We start from the raw sequence: 17,756 nt of genomic DNA on the forward strand, positions 1-17,756 counted from the left end.
CACCCTGTCCCCACGGGGGAAGGGGCCCAAGGACGGTACCAACTTCTACAGGCGCGCGGGGAAAGAGAGCAAGGGACCTCCCCCCCTCCTTCCCGGCCAGCCATGAAGCGCTCCGGAGGGGGCGGGGCATTTCCCTGGCAGCCTATGGGAAGGGCGTGTGGGAGGAGAGCGCTTCCGCTTTCTCCTTACCGAGGCGCCGCGTCCGTGCCGGTGAGGCCGGCACCATCAGAGGTTGGATCGCGCCCTCTTAAAGAGGAAGTGATGCACTGGGGACGCCTGACGGGAAGCGAGGCGCGCGGGGCGGGGCCGGGCCGGGCCGGGCCGCCGGCGGGAAGCGGCGGGGGTCGGTAGTGGAGTGGAGTGGCTTCCGCCGCCGGTTGGGGTCGGGGGTGCTCGCCCACCGGGGACGGCGGGCGGGAGCTGCGTCGCGGTGGGCGGCCGCGGGCGGGGCGGGCCGGGGCCCGCTGGGAGGCCAGGAACCGGCTGGCGGAGCCGTGAGGAGGGGGACGGAGGCGGCCCCTGTCCGGCAGGGCGCGAAGCAGCTGCGATGTCGGGTGTAACGCGTTACCGGGTTGCCGCAAGCCCGGCGAACCTCTTCGGTAACGGCGCCGTTTGTGTTCCTTAGGAGCTGAAGATGAGCAAGCCCGTAACGACTTCAACGTTCGTCCGCTGCATTAGCTACGGGCTCATGAGGCGGCTGGCAGACTTCATCGATCCGCAAGAAGGGTGGAAGAAATTAGCGGTGGATATCACCGACCCGTCTGGTGAAAGCAGATACAACCAAATGCATATAAGGTGCTACACAGAAGTCATGTAACATAATCTCATAATCTTGTTTATTAACTGTTTAACGTAAATATCGTTATCCATCCTGTACTGCTGTCCATGCCGTACTGTTGTCTATCCCAGTACTGTGACTTCTTATCACAGTTTAAAGCTGGGCTGGCTATTAAACCGGTGTCAGACGCTTTCTATTAACCCTCCCCCCCCGCCCGCTCCAGAAGGGAAAAGGAAAAGGGAGAGAGACTTATGGGTTGGAAAGTTAAAACAGTTTTAATAAACTATAGTAATGAAAAAGAGTATAACAATAATAATAGAAATAATCAAATATATACAAATATTTACAAAACCAAGATCGAGCTCCCCCAGTGTTGATCACGTCACCACCGGCACTGCAGGGCCGGCTCTGGGAAGACCCAGGCTGGACCCAGCGACGGTCGAGAGCTGGATTCAGGGATGCACGGATCGGGATCGGGGGCAGCAGGAAAACGGAGTCCTCTTTGGACACCGGCCATAGCAGGAGGGGGGAGAAGAAGGGCGAGACCCTTGTGATCCCCCCGCTTTATACTGAGAATGACGTATATGGGATGGAATACCTTCATTGGTCAATTTTGGGTCACCTGCCCTGTCCGCTTCTCCCTGCAGGTGCGACCCCCCTTTGGCTCTTCACTCGTAAGCAGTGAGGAATTTAGCAGTGACCTTGGTTTCTCTAGGAATAAGTACAGCAAGAGCCTTTCTGCATAACATCCCTACCGGTGCCTCAGTGATAACTGCAAACTTTGAGTGTTATCAGTCCTAGAAGCAGACACTGTCTGCAAAACATGCAGTTAGTGTCAGAAAGTGCAGTTACTTAGAAGAGACTTAGCTGAAAGTCAAAATCACTTAAAGGAAAATTGATCTGTTTTAGGCTAAACCAGGACACTTCTTGCAGTTTGTGTACCAGTAGCTACTTACATCTTACAGTACTCTTTCCTCAGGGAACTCAAGGTAGTTACTCCTAACTGTTCTGTAGTTAGTTTTCAGACAAGCTATAGCCAAAGAAAATTGAATAAGGAAATTAGAATTAATTAGAGCCATAGACATATGTATTTTTAGTGATACCACATTGGCTGTTTAACTCTCTGTACCCTAGAGACTAGTAAGCATTAACTTCATTGTGCATCTTTGCACAAGAGATAACTGGACTTTAACTCCTAATTCACTGTTACCAAGAAAATGTCCAACAAATGTGGGGAGCCCAAGGCCTAATCCTAAGAAGTTTAATTGAGAAGTAATGTCAGCAGTATTTTATGAACACCTTGTGGCTTGAAGGGCTTGTTGAATCCTTAAGCTATTTCAAAGCTTATGACATTTTGAATACCCTACGTATCATCTTGGGTTTCTGTCTTTCTAGTGATGTTAGCATTAAATCTTTGTTTGTCTTTCTATAATAATAATAAATCAGTCAGAATAATGGATCTCAATTTCTGCTTAATGCCCATCTCAAAATACTCAAAATGAAGTGTGAATGCCAAATGGATGGAAAACACTTAATTTTTTTTCCATTTGATCTGGCTCTGACTTGCCCTCTGTCTCTCGCTGACAGTCTCTTCTCTGTTTGTTAGTGCCATGTGCCGATATATTATGGGTCCTGGACAAAATATTGAAGCCATGTATGCATATTTTTCCCTTAGTTTATCCCATATTTTGCATATTTTCCCCCTGAGTTTGAATTTCTTTAGTTTTTTTAGCTGCATTTTCAGAATATTTGCAAATAGTTGTACAGTACAGTTCAGTACGTTCAGATTTTTCTAAAATTTTTTTTTTGTCATTTACCTTTAATCGCTTTCCATTGCTCATGGTTCTCGAGGCCGCTTTTTTTTTAATGTTGGTCTTAATTTATCTTTTAAGGAGATTTGAGGCATTTGTACAGATGGGAAAGAGCCCCACGTGTGAATTACTTTATGACTGGGGAACGACAAACTGTACAGTTGGTGATCTTGTGGATCTGCTGGTTAGGAATCAGTTCCTAGCACCAGCAAGCCTTTTGCTTCCAGGTAACTGTTACTCTGGTACGTTTTGTACTGTGTTCTCAGTTTTCTAAGATGCTAAAAAGCTTCACAGTAACTTGAAAATCAGAAAGGATTAGATCAAAATAACCAAAAGTGGATATATTTTCCGTTATTTGTAATAACAGTTTAAATAAGAGTTTCAAGTTTAAATAAGAGTCCTGCAGTTTACACATAGTGGCAGAATATAACCTTCTCATGATGCTTATGTGTCTACTAATCTTAGTAAATACTGGCATCAATGTTACTTGTTTTTTCTGATTCCTAATTTAGTTAACACTTTTTCTAAACTCCATTTTCAGATGCTGTAAGGATGGCACAAGAAGTTACATTACCTCTTTCTTCACAGGAAACCTTGCCTATACATGAGAAACAACTGCCTTTACAGGAAAAAGAAGTGGCATCTGTAAAGCCTGTTTTAGCTCAGAGTACTGAGAAGCAACCTTCAGCTTCTTCCTACTCAAGTCAAGAAAATAGCAGCTCACAGTCTAGTAACACAGGTAGGCACTTAGTTTGGTAGAATTAAGTACAGTCTGTTTTGCTGATCTGTCCTTCACCCCATGTGAAATAAATCATAGCAATGCATTAGAGTAATGACTATATTCCTATCATTGTGCATCTATGAGAAACGGCATCTTGCTTTTGCTCTTGTTCTGCGTGGCTCTGAACTTAGCCTGGGTAATAAGATGTCTGAATAGGAGATGCACCTTGCCAATAAGGCGGCTACTATGATGGAAAACTTGACTGTTAATTAAATTGCAGTTTATTTTGTGCTACACATAATCCTGTTGCCCTTTTTGAATACTGATTTTGTAGACTGTTTAGCATCTTGTGTTTTAAAGCTGGATTTTACATGTCAGAAATAACTAAGAATGTTGGGAGAAAAGATGATTAAAGAAAGCATTCTAGGAAAGTATATTGTTGATCTATTCCTTCCTGAAGGTCCACTTTTAGGTTGCTGCCAGAAACATGATGCGATCTAGGTGTATTTTTACACCTGACACAGCGTGTCTCTCGGTGTGATCTGCTGCACATTTAATTTTTATTACCTGTATTATGAGTCTTAACAAAAAATACAAGCAGAAAGCTACTGCAGTGCTAGTTCTGAAGAAAATTATGCATAGCTAATTCCATATATTTACCTGCATTTCATTTTTTTTTTTCTGGTATCTTCACAAAGCTGGAAGTAGGGCTCCACTATGTCAGGATTTGCATGGTAGCGAGTTTTTGGTTTAATAGAACTGAAGCAGAGAGTCTATTCAATACACTTGTTCTTAAGTGAAAACATAGTTGTGCTAAATGGCAGATATATCTTTCAGATTTCCATAATTTTTGGTTTCATGACTTGGAAAGTGTTACAAATAATTTTGATGCGCGACCAGAATCAGATGGAGGTAATAAACTGGGAGAAGGTGGCTTTGGCGTTGTGTTCAAAGGCTACATCAATGGCAGAGAAGTGGCTGTCAAGAAGCTCGTTGCTGTGAGTTATCCCAGGCATTTTTCTTTTTAATGACTGTGTACTTCATAGTATAGACTTGTTTAGCTATGGAAAGTGTTGAATGATACACTTCAAAAAGTGTCACCGTGTTAAATATTGGTTGGGTTGAGAACCTCATCCTCCCGTGAGTGGTGTGAGTTAGCACAGTCACGAGAGATGTAGTCTTGCCCTTTCTGTAGTTCTCCTTGAGTGGCTCAGGCAAGTCGTCTGGAAGAGCAGAGAGCTCCTCCAGTTCCCCTCCCTCCCCTACACACAAGAAGTGGTAGAAGGGAAGGGGTGCTAGGAAGGTTTCCCTTTCACAATCAGTTCACAAGCTAAATAGCTATTGTCACAGAATTTTAGTCTTCATAACCCATGGTTTGTGTGAATAATTAATTTTGTAATGAGTCAGTGCTATTAGTGGGTAACTGCAGTGAAATAAAATGGGTAAGTTGGTGACTGTGCTGATACTGGATCCATTTGTCCAATAATACTGTGTTCCAAGAAATTAAAAATCATGTTCTGATACTTTATTTTTGAGTTGAGTAAAAAAAAATATTGTAAACAGTTAAGTAGTTGTTACATGTAACTACTCTAAAGAAAGGCTTAAAATTCTGATTTTTTTTTAATGAACAACTGTGCATTTTAATATGGCCAGCAATATTAACGTCAAATCCTTCCTTTTGTAGATGGTTGATGTAAGTGTTCAGGACTTGAAACAGCAATTTGATCAAGAAATAAAAATGATGGCAAAGTGAGTACAGTGTTCTACAATGTCATTATAGCCTTTTCTGGGAATCTAAGTTGGCAGATAACACATTAGCTAGTGTGATCCCTTATTTTTGTCTTTCTAGCATAACTTACAATTTGCATGTTAAGTGAAAATGTTTCATATACAACATGACTGTATTTTTTGATTTAAAAGCACCACTGCAGAAACCTGTCTATGTACAGTAGCGCTGGAACAAGTAATTAGGGGTCAAGTTTTCTCTGCCTTATATTGTCCCCAAATATTGGGAGTCTTTCAGAGCATATCTGAATAGATTTTTTTTTTTTGCCATAGGTGTCAGCATGAGAATCTAGTAGAATTGCTTGGTTTCTCAAGTGATGGTGCTCAGCCATGTCTGGTGTATGAATACATGCCAAACGGTTCATTGCTTGACAGACTTGCTTGTCTGGTAAGTAAAATCTTTTCTGGTTCCAGTTGTCTGCCGTTGTTAAAGTATAGATATTTGTGAAATCTCTTTGAAACGGTACTGAATTGTAATGGCCAAATGATGTTTTACTCCTTAATTCTGTGTTCTAGAAGGCAAATATGATAACAAGTAGTCTTCCAATAACGTTTTATACAAATGTTTTAGATGCATTAAAGTCAAAGCAGGCTGACAAGACAGTGTCATGTACCAGTACCTGCAGTGACATAGGAGCTGGGACTTGCTATGCCTGCAAGGAGCGGAGCAGAGGGTACTGCAGTATTGTTCCTCGTTCTGACATTGGCGTGTTCTCTGCTAGTTCTTGAGATTCTGCATTGTGAAATTGCCCTTTGTTCATTGCCCTTGTGATAATGGTTATAACACAACGTTCATAGTCTGCGTGTCTCTTTCTGAAGTGCCTAAATAAATGGGAAGTACGTTTTTTTTAAACTAGTATTTTGTGTAAATGCAATGCTTTCTTCTGATTTAATCAAATGACGTATCTTGTAGCCTTAACCTTTAATAAATAAGAAGTTGCTTTGTTTTTGGTGAGGCAACTCTGTGTATGAAGGACAAACAGTTACTTGTTAGAGTGATACCAATAGTAAGCCAGACTTAACCTAATAGATGAGTGTCCCTGTTAGTTTGTTGAAGGAGTTCAAAAATCTGCTTTATACTAGGCAAATGCAGCTTCTGGTGAACATTTTAAACTTGTGCCTTTTCAACCCTTCATGGCCCCAGGCCTAAAAAGTGTTTTGCTTTTTTCTGCACTGATCTTCCAGTTGTACTGGCCCAAGCATTTAGTAGTTGGGGAAAGAGCTGGGTTAGGGAACTGATCAGGCTGAAAAAATACTCGGTGAAAAATATCTTTAATTTTCTCATGGAGACATTTCCTCTGCACAAATACTTCTGCCCCAACAGGAAAGAAGTGGTGTTAGGATGAGAATGAGTAGCAGTGCTTGAGGAAAGGACTGGATATGTTTGGTAGCACTGCTGTCTCGGGTTGGTTTGGTTGATTTGCTTGCACACGGTTATACATGTGAAATTTTAAAGTTTTTTTTTTCCAGTGTAGAAGAGAGACTAAGTTTTACTTAAGGCAGTGCAAGTTTATCTGTGGAAATGAGCAGTGCTTGACAAGGATGTATATGAAAATGTTAGTCCATGTAACTTTGGCCATTATCATCAAGTGGTGCTATTTGGTGGTAATTGAAAACTAAAGTAGAAATAACTGAGGCCATTAAAAGGAAGAGACAAATTTGCAATATAAATCATAAAGAATCTAAATTGAAATCTATAAATCAGGAAGAATCATCTTCTGATAAAGTCAAACAGGTGAGGAACATTCATACTGAATGTGTGTTCTTGCTGATAACTTCATTTTGTGACTTCACTGGATGTGTTTGAGGCACAGTGTCTTGCTTATGTCATCTTCTTGTCTGGGCTTTGAGGAACAGGCGAGGGAGGTGGTAAAATGATGAGATAATCATCCTCTTCCCTTGGCCACTGACAAGATGAAGAAGTGGTTTTGAAATGTAGGTGTCCTCACTTCTAATGTCTAGTTAGTAACATGAATTGAGCTAAACTCTTGAGAAGTGGTAAATCCAAAAACACTGGAAGATTGACTTCTCTTTGTTAGAAACTGTTGATTGCTTTGAATGATTTGCTTTGGGTTAAAAGGCTCTGGTATCAGTGCCGATACAAAGTGGAAGATGTGGTAGATACAGGATGTTCTTTGCAGTGCAGCTGGCCTTGTAGGGTCAGAGTCGAACATTATCAAGAACACTTTTTGCAACAGGGGAATTAAATCTAAGGCAAAATGCAGGGGAAAGAACTGAGTGTGACAAATGCATGTATTTCTGCCCAAGTAAATTAAGAAATGTATGCTATTAGTCTTTTCAGTGATTTACTGAAAAGCTACAAAACATAGCAAGAAGTTGGTTTTGGGTTGTGGATTTTTGTCTTTTTTGTTTTATGTGAGCATATATATATTAGATTTTCACCTTTCTACTTGCCTTTCTCCCTTCTTATTCAAGGAGGACACTCCACCACTTTCTTGGAATACAAGATGTAAAATTGTTCAAGGTACAGCAAATGGCATCAACTTTTTGCATGAAAATAATCATATTCACAGAGATATTAAAAGGTAAAAGCTGCAGACTATCACTGGCTGCATTTTCCCGTTTTCCTTTTTTTTTTTTTTCCCTTTTCACTTTTCCTTCTTCCCCCTGTTAAAGTCATTTTAGAGAGAACAAACTGCAAGAAGCATTGCTTCAGTCAAGGGCACAATCTTTTCTGCAAGTGACATCCATCATCATAATCTTGTCTGTGCCACAAGGACATGACCAGTACAGACTGTTTATGTTTATGGGTAAAGATCAGGGGGAAGGTCGGCAGGGCGGACATTGTGGTGGGAGTCTGTTATAGACCACCCAACCAGGATGAGCAGGCGGACGAGGCGTTTTACAAGCGGCTGTCAGAAGCCGCCCGGTCGCCGGCCCTTGTACTCGTGGGTGACTTCAACTTGCCGGATGTCTGCTGGAAATACAACATGGCAGAGAGGAAGCAATCTAGGAGATTCCTCGAATGTGTGGAGGACAACTTCCTCATGCAAGTGGTAAATGAGCCCACTAGAGGAGGGGCCCTGCTTGACCTGTTGTTTGTGAACAGGGAAGGACTAGTGGGAGATGTGACGGTCGGTGGCCGTCTTGGGAGTAGCGACCATGAAATGTTAGAGTTTTCGATAGTGGGGGAAGTAAGGAGGGGCAAGAGTAGAACTTCTGCCTTAGATTTGCGTCGGGCAGACTTTAGCCTGTTTAAGAGGCTGGTGGACTGAGTCCCTTGGGAATCTGTCCTGGAGGGCAAAGGAGTCCAGGAAGGCTGGACATGCTTCAAAAGGGAATTGTTAAATATTCAGGAGCAGGCTATCCCAGTCTGTAGGAAGACAAGCCGTCGGGGAAAAAGACCAGCCTGGTTAAACAGGGAACTTAGACTAGAACTTAAGGAAAAAAAGAGAACCTACTTGCTCTGGAAGAAGGGTCGGGTAACTTGGGAGGTCTATAGGGACGTGGCCAGGTCGTGTAGGGAGAAGATTAGAAGGGCCAAAGTTCAATTAGAGCTTGATTTGGCTGCTACAGTCAAAGACAACAAAAAAAGCTTTTACAAATACATCAACAGCAAAAGGAGGGTCAAGGAGAGCCTCCACCACTTGCTGAATGAGGAGGGTAGTGTAGTGTCAGGGGATGAGGAAAAGGCAGAGGTGCTCAATGCCTTCTTTGCCTCGGTCTTTAATGTCAAGACCGGTTGTCCTCAGGAGACTTGGCCCCCAGAGCCTGAAGTTAGGGACGGGGGGCTGTGTGAACCTCCCATGATCCAGGAGGAGACGGTTAGTGACCTGCTGTGCCAGCTGGACACCCGCAAGGCTATGGGCCTGGATGGGATTCACCCTAGAGTAATGAAGGAACTGGCAAATGAACTTGCCAAACCACTCTCAATTACCTGCTGGCAGTCCTGGCTAACTGGAGAAGTTCCAGCTGACTGGAAATCAGCAAATGTAGCGCCCATCTACAAGAAGGGTTGGAAGGACAATCCAGGGAACTATAGGCCTGTCAGCCTGACCTCGGTGCCAGGCAAGGTGATGGAACAGATCATCCTGAGTGCCACTACACGGCACATGCAGGACAATCGGGGCATCGGGGCCAGCCAACATGGATTCATGAAAGGCAGGTCCTGCTCGACCAACCTGGTCTCCTTCTATGACCAAGTGACCCGCTTAGTAGATGAGGGCAGGGCTGTGGATGTAGTCTATCTAGACTTCAGTAAGGCATTCGACACTGTCTCCCACAGCATCCTCCTAGACAAACTGGCTGCCCGGGGCTTGGATGGGTGGACTCTTAAATGGGTTAAAAACTGGCTGGATGGCCGAGCCCAGAGAGTGGTGGTGAATGGGGCAAAGTCCAGCTGGCGGCCGGTCACTAGCGGTGTTTCCCAGGGCTCAGTTCTGGGGCCGGTGCTGTTCAATATCTTTATAGATGATCTAGACGTAGGGATTGAGTGCACCCTCAGTAAATCTGCAGATGACACCAAGCTGGGTGGGAGTGTCGATCTGCTGGAGGGTAGGAATACCCTGCAGAGGGATCTGGACAGGTTAGATAGATGAGCCGAGACCAACGGCATGAGGTTCAACAAGAACAAGTGCCGGGTCTTACACTTCGGCCACAACAACCCCATGCAGCGCTACAGGCTGGGGGAAGAGTGGTTAGAAAGCGGCCCGGTGGAAAGAGACCTGGGGGTGCTGATCGACAGCCGCCTAAACATGAGCCAGCCGTGTGCCCAGGTGGCCAAGAAGGCCAATGCCATCCTGGCCTCTATTAGGAACAGTGTAGCCAGCCGGTCTAGGGAAGTGATCGTCCCTCTCTACTCGGCACTGGTGAGGCTGCACCTTGAGTACTGTGTCCCGTTCTGGGCCCCGCACTTCAAGAAAGATGTTGAGGTGTTGGAGCGAGTCCAGAGGAGGGCGACCAAGCTGGTGAAGGGTCTGGAGGGTCTGACCTCCGAGGAACGGCTGAGGGAGCTGGGGTTGTTTAGCCTGGAGAAGAGGAGGCTCAGAGGTGACCTTATTGCATTCTACAACTACCTGAAGGGAGGTTGTAGTGAAGTGGGAGTTGGCCTCTTCTCCCGGGCAACTAGCGATAGGACAAGAGGACACAGCCTCAAGCTTCGCCAGGGGAGGTTCAGGTTGGACATTAGGAAGAATTTCTTTACAGAAAGGGTTATTAGACATTGGAATGGGCTGCCCAGGGAGGTGGTGGAGTCACCATCTCTGGCTGTGTTTAAGAAAAGACTGGACATGGCACTTAGTGCCATGGTCTAGTTGACAGGGTGGTGTAGGGGCAACGGTTGGACTCGATGATCCATGAGGTCTCTTCCAACCTGATTGATTCTGTGTTTCTGTGACTTCTAAAGATAATTATGAGGCTATTGTAATCTGTTACTATCAAATACTTATTTGAGTGCTGCAAGGACACCCAGAAATTATTGTCTTTCACAACTGCTGCTAATGAAAAAGTTGGTGTTAGAGAACATAATGATTTTTTTAATGGGGAATTTTTCAGATGAAAACCCACCTTTTTTTTTTTCTTTTTTCCCAGAGCATTTCTTCAGAGTGTCTCCTTTGATTTACTGCTATTTATTATGAAGACAGTAAAATTATTTCAGTCATGTTTATGAAGCTCAGGGTTCTTCAGGGATACTGTATGTTCACTTGTTTGTTATATCAGAAATTTTTCTAGGGATATCAGAGCTCAGAAAAAGTGGAGATTTTGTTGTAGGTTCCCCCCCCTCAATTTTCCCCCCTCCTTGCTACAGTTTTTTGTGTTGTTTCTTTTTAAATACCAAAGCAGTCCAAATCTTTGAAGAAAAGCCCCAGATCCCTTACTCCTTCTGTGGCTTAAGAAGGAGCAACTGACTGATTGGGTGTCATGGATGAATGTTTCAGTAGCTTTCTGGCTTCTGGCAACTCTGGTAAATGTGGGCTACTTTGGTTTTGTGACCTTCCAGCATGTGAGGAACAAGTTTTTGCTTCAGCTGCCTCATAAAATGTGCTTGCTGCTTTGACAATTTATGCTTCTTCTTTCTTCCCTGCCTAAGCCTCTGGACAAGTGTAATGACTGGAAGGGACGCATTTTTTACCTTACGCTACTCTACCCTTCTAACTGCTGTGTTGATCATGTTACAGGATTGGGTTTTGTTTTTTCTTTTGTTTGATTCAATTTTGCAACTTCTTGCACTTTCAGTGTGAATAGTTCAATAAATTTGGTTGGTGTTATTAATAGTGCTGCCACTCCCAGGTAAAACTTAGATGAAGAGACATCTAAGAAGGTTTACTTCAGTCTTCATTTTGCTATGACCTGTGGAGACAATTCATAACCACAGAGGCACTAGAACAGCTTGTCTGTAAGCTAGACGGGACATGATTGAATGGGTCTTGTCAGAGTTGTCCATAGTTTTTTTGACTTGGTTATGCCCAGGCACTACTTCATTTATCTCTTGAAGCTTTGCAGTTGCAGTAAAACTTGCTTCTTTCGTGCTCTTTGTGGTGTATCAAAAATGTGACCGCTCTTTGGGCTTGACTCAAATTGGGAAGAAGCTCAGATTTAGGAAGTTGTGATCCTGTTCTTCCTTCTTCTAGAAGCTGAGCTTTAAATATGAAACCACCTGGTGGATGGCACCTTGATGGTGTTTGGCCTTTTGCAGTGGTCTTATATTTAACAGTATTTGCTGCAGTTCTCATACAAGTTATCTGTTGTAACTTATAGCAGTGTTAATTTTGTTGAAAAGGTTTGGTGAACAAGATGGGGAAGTTAGAAATACAAGTTTCCAGTGTTACACATTGTATCTGTTTATGTGGTTTTCTTATGGTTCCACTAAGGGGATCAGAAAATGAGGATTACACAGATGTTAAGTGATTTTAAAATCGTTCCAAGTACTATAAGTTTAAAAAACAGTATAAGATTTATGCTGTAATTCATCCCACTGAGTATTTTATGAATGTGTTAAGGTCTTAGATGAGCTTCATTCTTCGGGGGTTTTTTAAGGGAAGTAAAAGCTGGAGATCAAGTGGAAACACAGCACATACATTATTCCAGCATTAATAAGTTTTCTGTTTCTCTTCCAGGAAGAATAAGAGTATTAGTATTAATTTGGCATGTGAATTTGTAATGGTTGACATAGTATTAGATAATAGGTATAAAAACCTGCTTTTGCTAGTTCTGAGTAGAGATTTAGACAGTGAAGAGTTGTACTGTGATCCAATACCAGTTGGTCAGAGCTAAGTATTCTCTATTATCCTTCTTAAAGAAAGAGTATTCAGATCCAAAACATGGGTGTAACAGAACTGATCTCTTATAAGAAATTTTTGTATTTGTAGGATTTGGGGTAGGGGGGGTTGTCTGGGTTTTTTTCCCTGGGTTTTGTTTTTTTTTTTAATTTTTTTTATGCATGCATGCACAAGAAAAAAATGTGGATGGATACTGGCAGCCAGTTCTTGATTTACTTAGAGCAATTAATTTTGAAATTGAGCAATTTCCAACAAAATTAACTCTTACATTTTTTGTTATATGAATAACGAATACATATCTTAGATTTCAAGAAACAGTCAAAATAGCAGTTTGCATTTAATTACTAAGGAGTTTTATTAGTCTGTTATAAAGCCTACTTACTGTACTGGTTTGGAAAATTTTCTTTATTTTTTTTTTTCCTTCCCCTCTCCCCCAGTGCAAATATCTTATTAACTGATACATATATGCCCAAAATTTCTGACTTTGGACTTGCAAGAGCATCTGTAACATTTACACAAACAATCATGACTGAAAGAATTGTTGGAACAGCAGCCTATATGGCGCCTGAAGCTCTGCGAGGAGAGATAACACCTAAATCTGATATCTTCAGTTTTGGAGTAGTAAGTAGAATGCAGGAAGCAGTATATGGCTTTTTTTGTAAATCATAAAATACAAAATCAAGAATATCTGAAATGAAATAATCTACTCTGATCTCTCATTTCTCCTTTTCCCAATAGATGTGCTTTTAAGATAGTGTTTCTAAACTTTGATTGGTTTAAAATCATTTGAATGTGTTGATTAAAACGTTGAATTTGCTAATGATTACAGTAATTATGTTAAAATGTAAATTTGCATGTGAAAAAAAACAGAGTAAAATAACATTCCAAGTTCTAGGTAAATGTAGTTTGAAGTAATGTGGAACAATGTTTCTTCTTGCATAGTACTGCACAAAAATGTAACTCAGGCTGGAAAAAAATTTTTAAAGAAAACGTTCCAAAATTAAGTGTGCTTTACTACTTTTAAGCACCGAAAGTATGCTGTCCATGTGGGATTTGCCTTAAAGCTGAGTACAAAAAAGGCATGAGCCTAATATTTGGGAGAATAATGAATCCATTTTTAATAGATCCAAGATCCTAATTGCTATTGACCGCTTCCTTCATGGCGTTTAGTTTCATGGGGAAGTAGGCCAGATACTGTGTCTGAATGCTTTAGAAATCCTTACATCTTGCTTTGAAGCAATACAATGTAGGGTGAGAAAAACTTGCATTGAAATTCATAAACCACACTCCTAATAACAGTTAATGAAAATAAAGGTAGGAGCAACAGTGATGACAATCCATTGTATAGAGAGCTGCCTTTGGAGAAACACAGATCCCGTGAGCATTTGTTTGAAAGATTGGGGCTCATGCTCCTTTTTGCAAATGGTGTATATGTTAAGGATTATTCTATGCTTCATTTTCTCTTCTGATTTTTTTTTCCTAGGTCTTACTAGAAATAATAACGGGTCTTCCTCCAGTAGATGAAAACCGGGAGCCACAGTTACTGGTATGTTCCTTTTGCTTTCTCCTCCTCTCCTGCTGCTCCAAGATCACTTTATATGAAATCATAGTCAGTTAACAGGTTCTGAGACAATCAAATTAGTCATCAAAATATGTAGTTATGAAAACAGCTCTTGTGTCAATGTTTGTCTTAGAGGTGAGGCTGAAACCTTTATCTCTTGGCTGGCAGAAGCCAGTCCCCAAAGTCATCTCCTTCTGATCTGATACTATAATTCTCTTTGTTTTGGTACTGCTGCTTATTGTAATACCATTACGCTTTATCAGCATACTCCTGTTATACCCAAGTACCCTGACAGTTCCTCATTCACTAGAACATTTTAAATTTTTCATCTCAGTTGTTTCTTTATGGTTCTTCATACTTCTTACCATTCCTATATCAATTTTCATCCTCTTCAGCTTTACTAATGATTTGCAAATACTGTGTGGTTTTCACCTTAGGGAAGTTTGGAATGTAAAGGCTTTTTTGCAGGGTGAGGGGTGGGTTGAATTTTGTTTTCTTTTTTACTGTTAATGAGTAATTCAGTCTACTAATTAGGAAACCAATGTCTCAGAGTTCACTCTCTTGAACTAAAAATCTTACAAGGCTGTTCTTAATTTAGCCTTTCATTTAGCTTAAAATTAAATTCTGAACTACTTAATCCAAGGTTTTCCTACAATATTTTTTACATAAAGACTTACTTATTTGCTAAGTATGAAATAGCATTGAGGTTTGGATTGGTTTTGTTCCATACTGTTTGACAGGAGATCACTTTCTTCACAGCTTTAGGAATACCTGTGTACTATTAATAGAACTTTTTTCCTCTAAGCTGTATCTTCTGGAGCGGCATAATACTTATCCTATTGAGCTCTGTAAAGACCTTGGAGAACTCAGTCCCTGTCAAATTGAACCTTGAGGTTTTGAGGTTTTTTTGAAGCAGGCTTTTTCAGAGATAGCATCAAAAAGGAATATAAACTGTGATTTGACTGGTACAGTTTATTTTTGTAATGTACTTCTCAGAGCATAAAGAGAATGGTCAGTGCAAGATCATGTGGCATCCTTAGCTTTGAAAATTTTGGGGTAGTTGAATGTTAGTCAGCAATTTCAGACTCACCCATAAAGGAAGGTAGAAGATCTGCCTCTACTCACTGACTTTTTATTTCTTACTTCATTTACCATGCTGACTTGTCCGAGGTATTCTGCAGACAGTATTTGTGATTACAGATAACGCATTTCAAGTGTGTTGGAGCTGGAGAGCTTTGGACTAAAACAGATTTAAAGATTTATTTCAGACTAGAAGTTTCCTTTAGAACAGATATAGCAGCCACTGAGACTGATGACAGAAGGCATTAGTTTGCAGAAAGAGGCTTTATAAAGTTGACAAAATACCCAAATTATTCACACTTAAGCTTGCATATTTGTGGGTTATTAGGTAAACATAAATACTTTCTGTTGATCGTGCTGCTTCTCTTAAAAAAGAGACAATACTAAGAAACTGAGCCTTGAAGTGGGAGAAAGCTAAAGCTGTATGATGCAGCTTAAAGAAACTTGCTTTACAATTTTGTCTTAACTCAATTAGAAATAATTTATAATAAAAATGTATAGTCCATTTATATTCTCATAGACTGTTTCTGTAGGTATAGATGAATAATTATGCTGCTCAACCACTGTCATCATTCTTTGTCTAGAAAAGTGGTGAGAAAAGAACACTCAAAAGCAAGTTTTCAAAGTGTTAGTGTGGAATACATAATGTTCAGATGCTTACAATGTTATCTGCTCATTAGTTCAAACTCTCTTGTAGTTAAGTATCAGAGATGAAATTGAGGATGAGGAAGCAACTATTGAGGATTATGTTGATGAAAAGATGAGTGACTGGGATGCACCTTCAGTTCATAAAATGTATTCAATTGCTGATCGGTGTCTGCATGAGAAAAAAAACAGAAGGCCAGACATTAAGATGGTATGTAGTCTTTCAGATAAAAGGCTTATTTTGAGCGTGTGTGTGTGTGTGTGTGGTTACGGTATCAGTTATTTGTCTTTCTGTCTGTTCTCTTGCAGGTCCAACAGCATCTACAAGAGATAAAAACTTGATACGTGTTTCTTCTGATGATACACAAATGTTTTTGAAATGGAGTAGACACCAGTAGCAAATATTTCATCAGTATTTAGTACAACATTACCAGCTTTTCTGCTTTCCAGAACTTTCTGGTCTGTGTATAAGGTGTGCTGTTGGCTGTAACCATTGTGCTGTATTTGTTAACTGAGCAGCCTTTTCACATATCGTTAGCCATTGGGCCCTCAACATGAGAAAACTTCTTTTGTATTAACGAATTGTGGTGCTGGTATATCTTCTCCACAGCTTTTTAAATGCATTTCCATATTAGAATCTATTTGATTCTTTTGGTTTCCAAGTATCAAGTATGTCTGCTACAAAGGCATATGACAGTAACAGGGTAGAATATTTTTTCTGCAAATTGCTTTCTTGATGAGGTGTACTAGACCTTTTTCTATTGAAGTCAACATTTAATAGATACAAATGGCACTTATGTTGTCTTGTGGGGAAAAGACAATCGTAGGACCTGTTTAAAACAAACTTTATTCAGCATTTAAACTCGAGACTTTGTATTAGTGTGAATGGACCGGTAGCGTTTGTGAATGTGACTATTTTTCAAAAAGTCTTCTCGGGATTAGTTTTAGTCCAATAAATGCTGCAAAACGTATTCTAGGTGGTTTTTTTGGTTTCAAGGATTCGCAAGTGAAATAATTATCTTGCAGTGCAAATGCAAAAATACATATGGCTTTCTTCCAGTGACCTCTGTATGATGACAAGCCATTTAACTTTTGTTCATAGGAAGACTCGTAGCTACTTTGAATATTTTACACTTTAGGAGAAGATTCCATATGGATTATAAATACAGATGGTTTATTTTGTTAAAAGGGACAGAAAAATAATTCTCTTAAGACCAATTTTGCATTTTCCTTAGTCAAATAATTAAGCTCTTTCATACATTTATAGATATGTATGTATATGTATATTAATAAATAAATATTAAAATATACTTAAAAAAACAACATGGAAATCTTTCTAAAATAGAAACATTGACAGATCAAAGCAGACTAAAATGGAATGAAAGTCACAAGTAAGATTCCAAATACTCTGGACTAAGTGGGTATGAAAGTACTACCATTGTAAATGTGAAAGAGGTTATTTTCATATAAACTTTTTTTGCACCTCATGAACTTTTTCTTGACAGCTTAGGGGTAGGAAAATAGTCTGGCTTACAGCTAAATTGAAAATCCATGATTATCACAGAAATAGGAAACAACGAGAAATGATCTGACTGCATTCAGGGATACATGTCTCTGTAGAAAGCATGTGATTTCTAACAAACACACACTTGTATTTCTATCAGTAGAACTCTGGCTATTAACTCATTCTGTATTGCTTTTTAAAACTGATAGGTTAATTTAGAAAAAGGTATCCACCTAAGCAGCTTCCTAGTTTGATTTAGCATAAATTATAAAAAGCTGTTAACATAAATAAAACTCTGCATTATCATTGCAGATGATTATTTCTGCTACTAAAACTTTGAGCCTTGGAAACGAGTCATTTTACATTGCTTGCATTTCTGATAATGACATTATGCTCACCTCACTGCATGGAATAAAGCTGTACAGCTCTGAACCTGGGCTTGTGGAGATAAAAGCTGCTATAAAGCTAAATCAGAATAAAATCTGCTTAAGCCATTCTTCAGTTTTAAACATCTCCAGCTGTTACATGAAGGTTTCTTATTAGATCATGTCTGCTTGTTACTATTGCCTGGAGCTAGAATACATCCATAGTGTTATCCTGAAGTGCGTTTGCTGTAGTAACTCCCCAGTCAGC

The 17,756-nt window shown here is 40.5% G+C and overlaps 1 protein-coding gene across 1 annotated transcript; it reads left to right on the forward strand.

Annotated features, from left to right (window-relative positions):
* The first annotated feature begins 280 nt into the window (after positions 1-280).
* On the forward strand, positions 281-16,590 carry IRAK4 (interleukin 1 receptor associated kinase 4). The gene is made up of 12 exons (XM_068401008.1): positions 281-343; positions 626-795; positions 2,671-2,816; positions 3,131-3,328; positions 4,148-4,308; positions 4,995-5,059; positions 5,369-5,483; positions 7,532-7,641; positions 12,771-12,954; positions 13,817-13,879; positions 15,672-15,830; positions 15,929-16,590. The coding sequence occupies exons 2-12, from the start codon at positions 635-637 to the stop codon at positions 15,959-15,961; spliced, it is 1,395 nt and encodes a 464-aa protein (XP_068257109.1). The 5' UTR covers positions 281-343; positions 626-634; the 3' UTR covers positions 15,962-16,590.
* The last annotated feature ends 1,166 nt before the right edge of the window (positions 16,591-17,756 follow it).

This window comes from Nyctibius grandis, chromosome 5, assembly GCF_013368605.1.
Source record: "Nyctibius grandis isolate bNycGra1 chromosome 5, bNycGra1.pri, whole genome shotgun sequence".
Taxonomy (NCBI): Eukaryota; Metazoa; Chordata; class Aves; order Nyctibiiformes; family Nyctibiidae; genus Nyctibius; species Nyctibius grandis.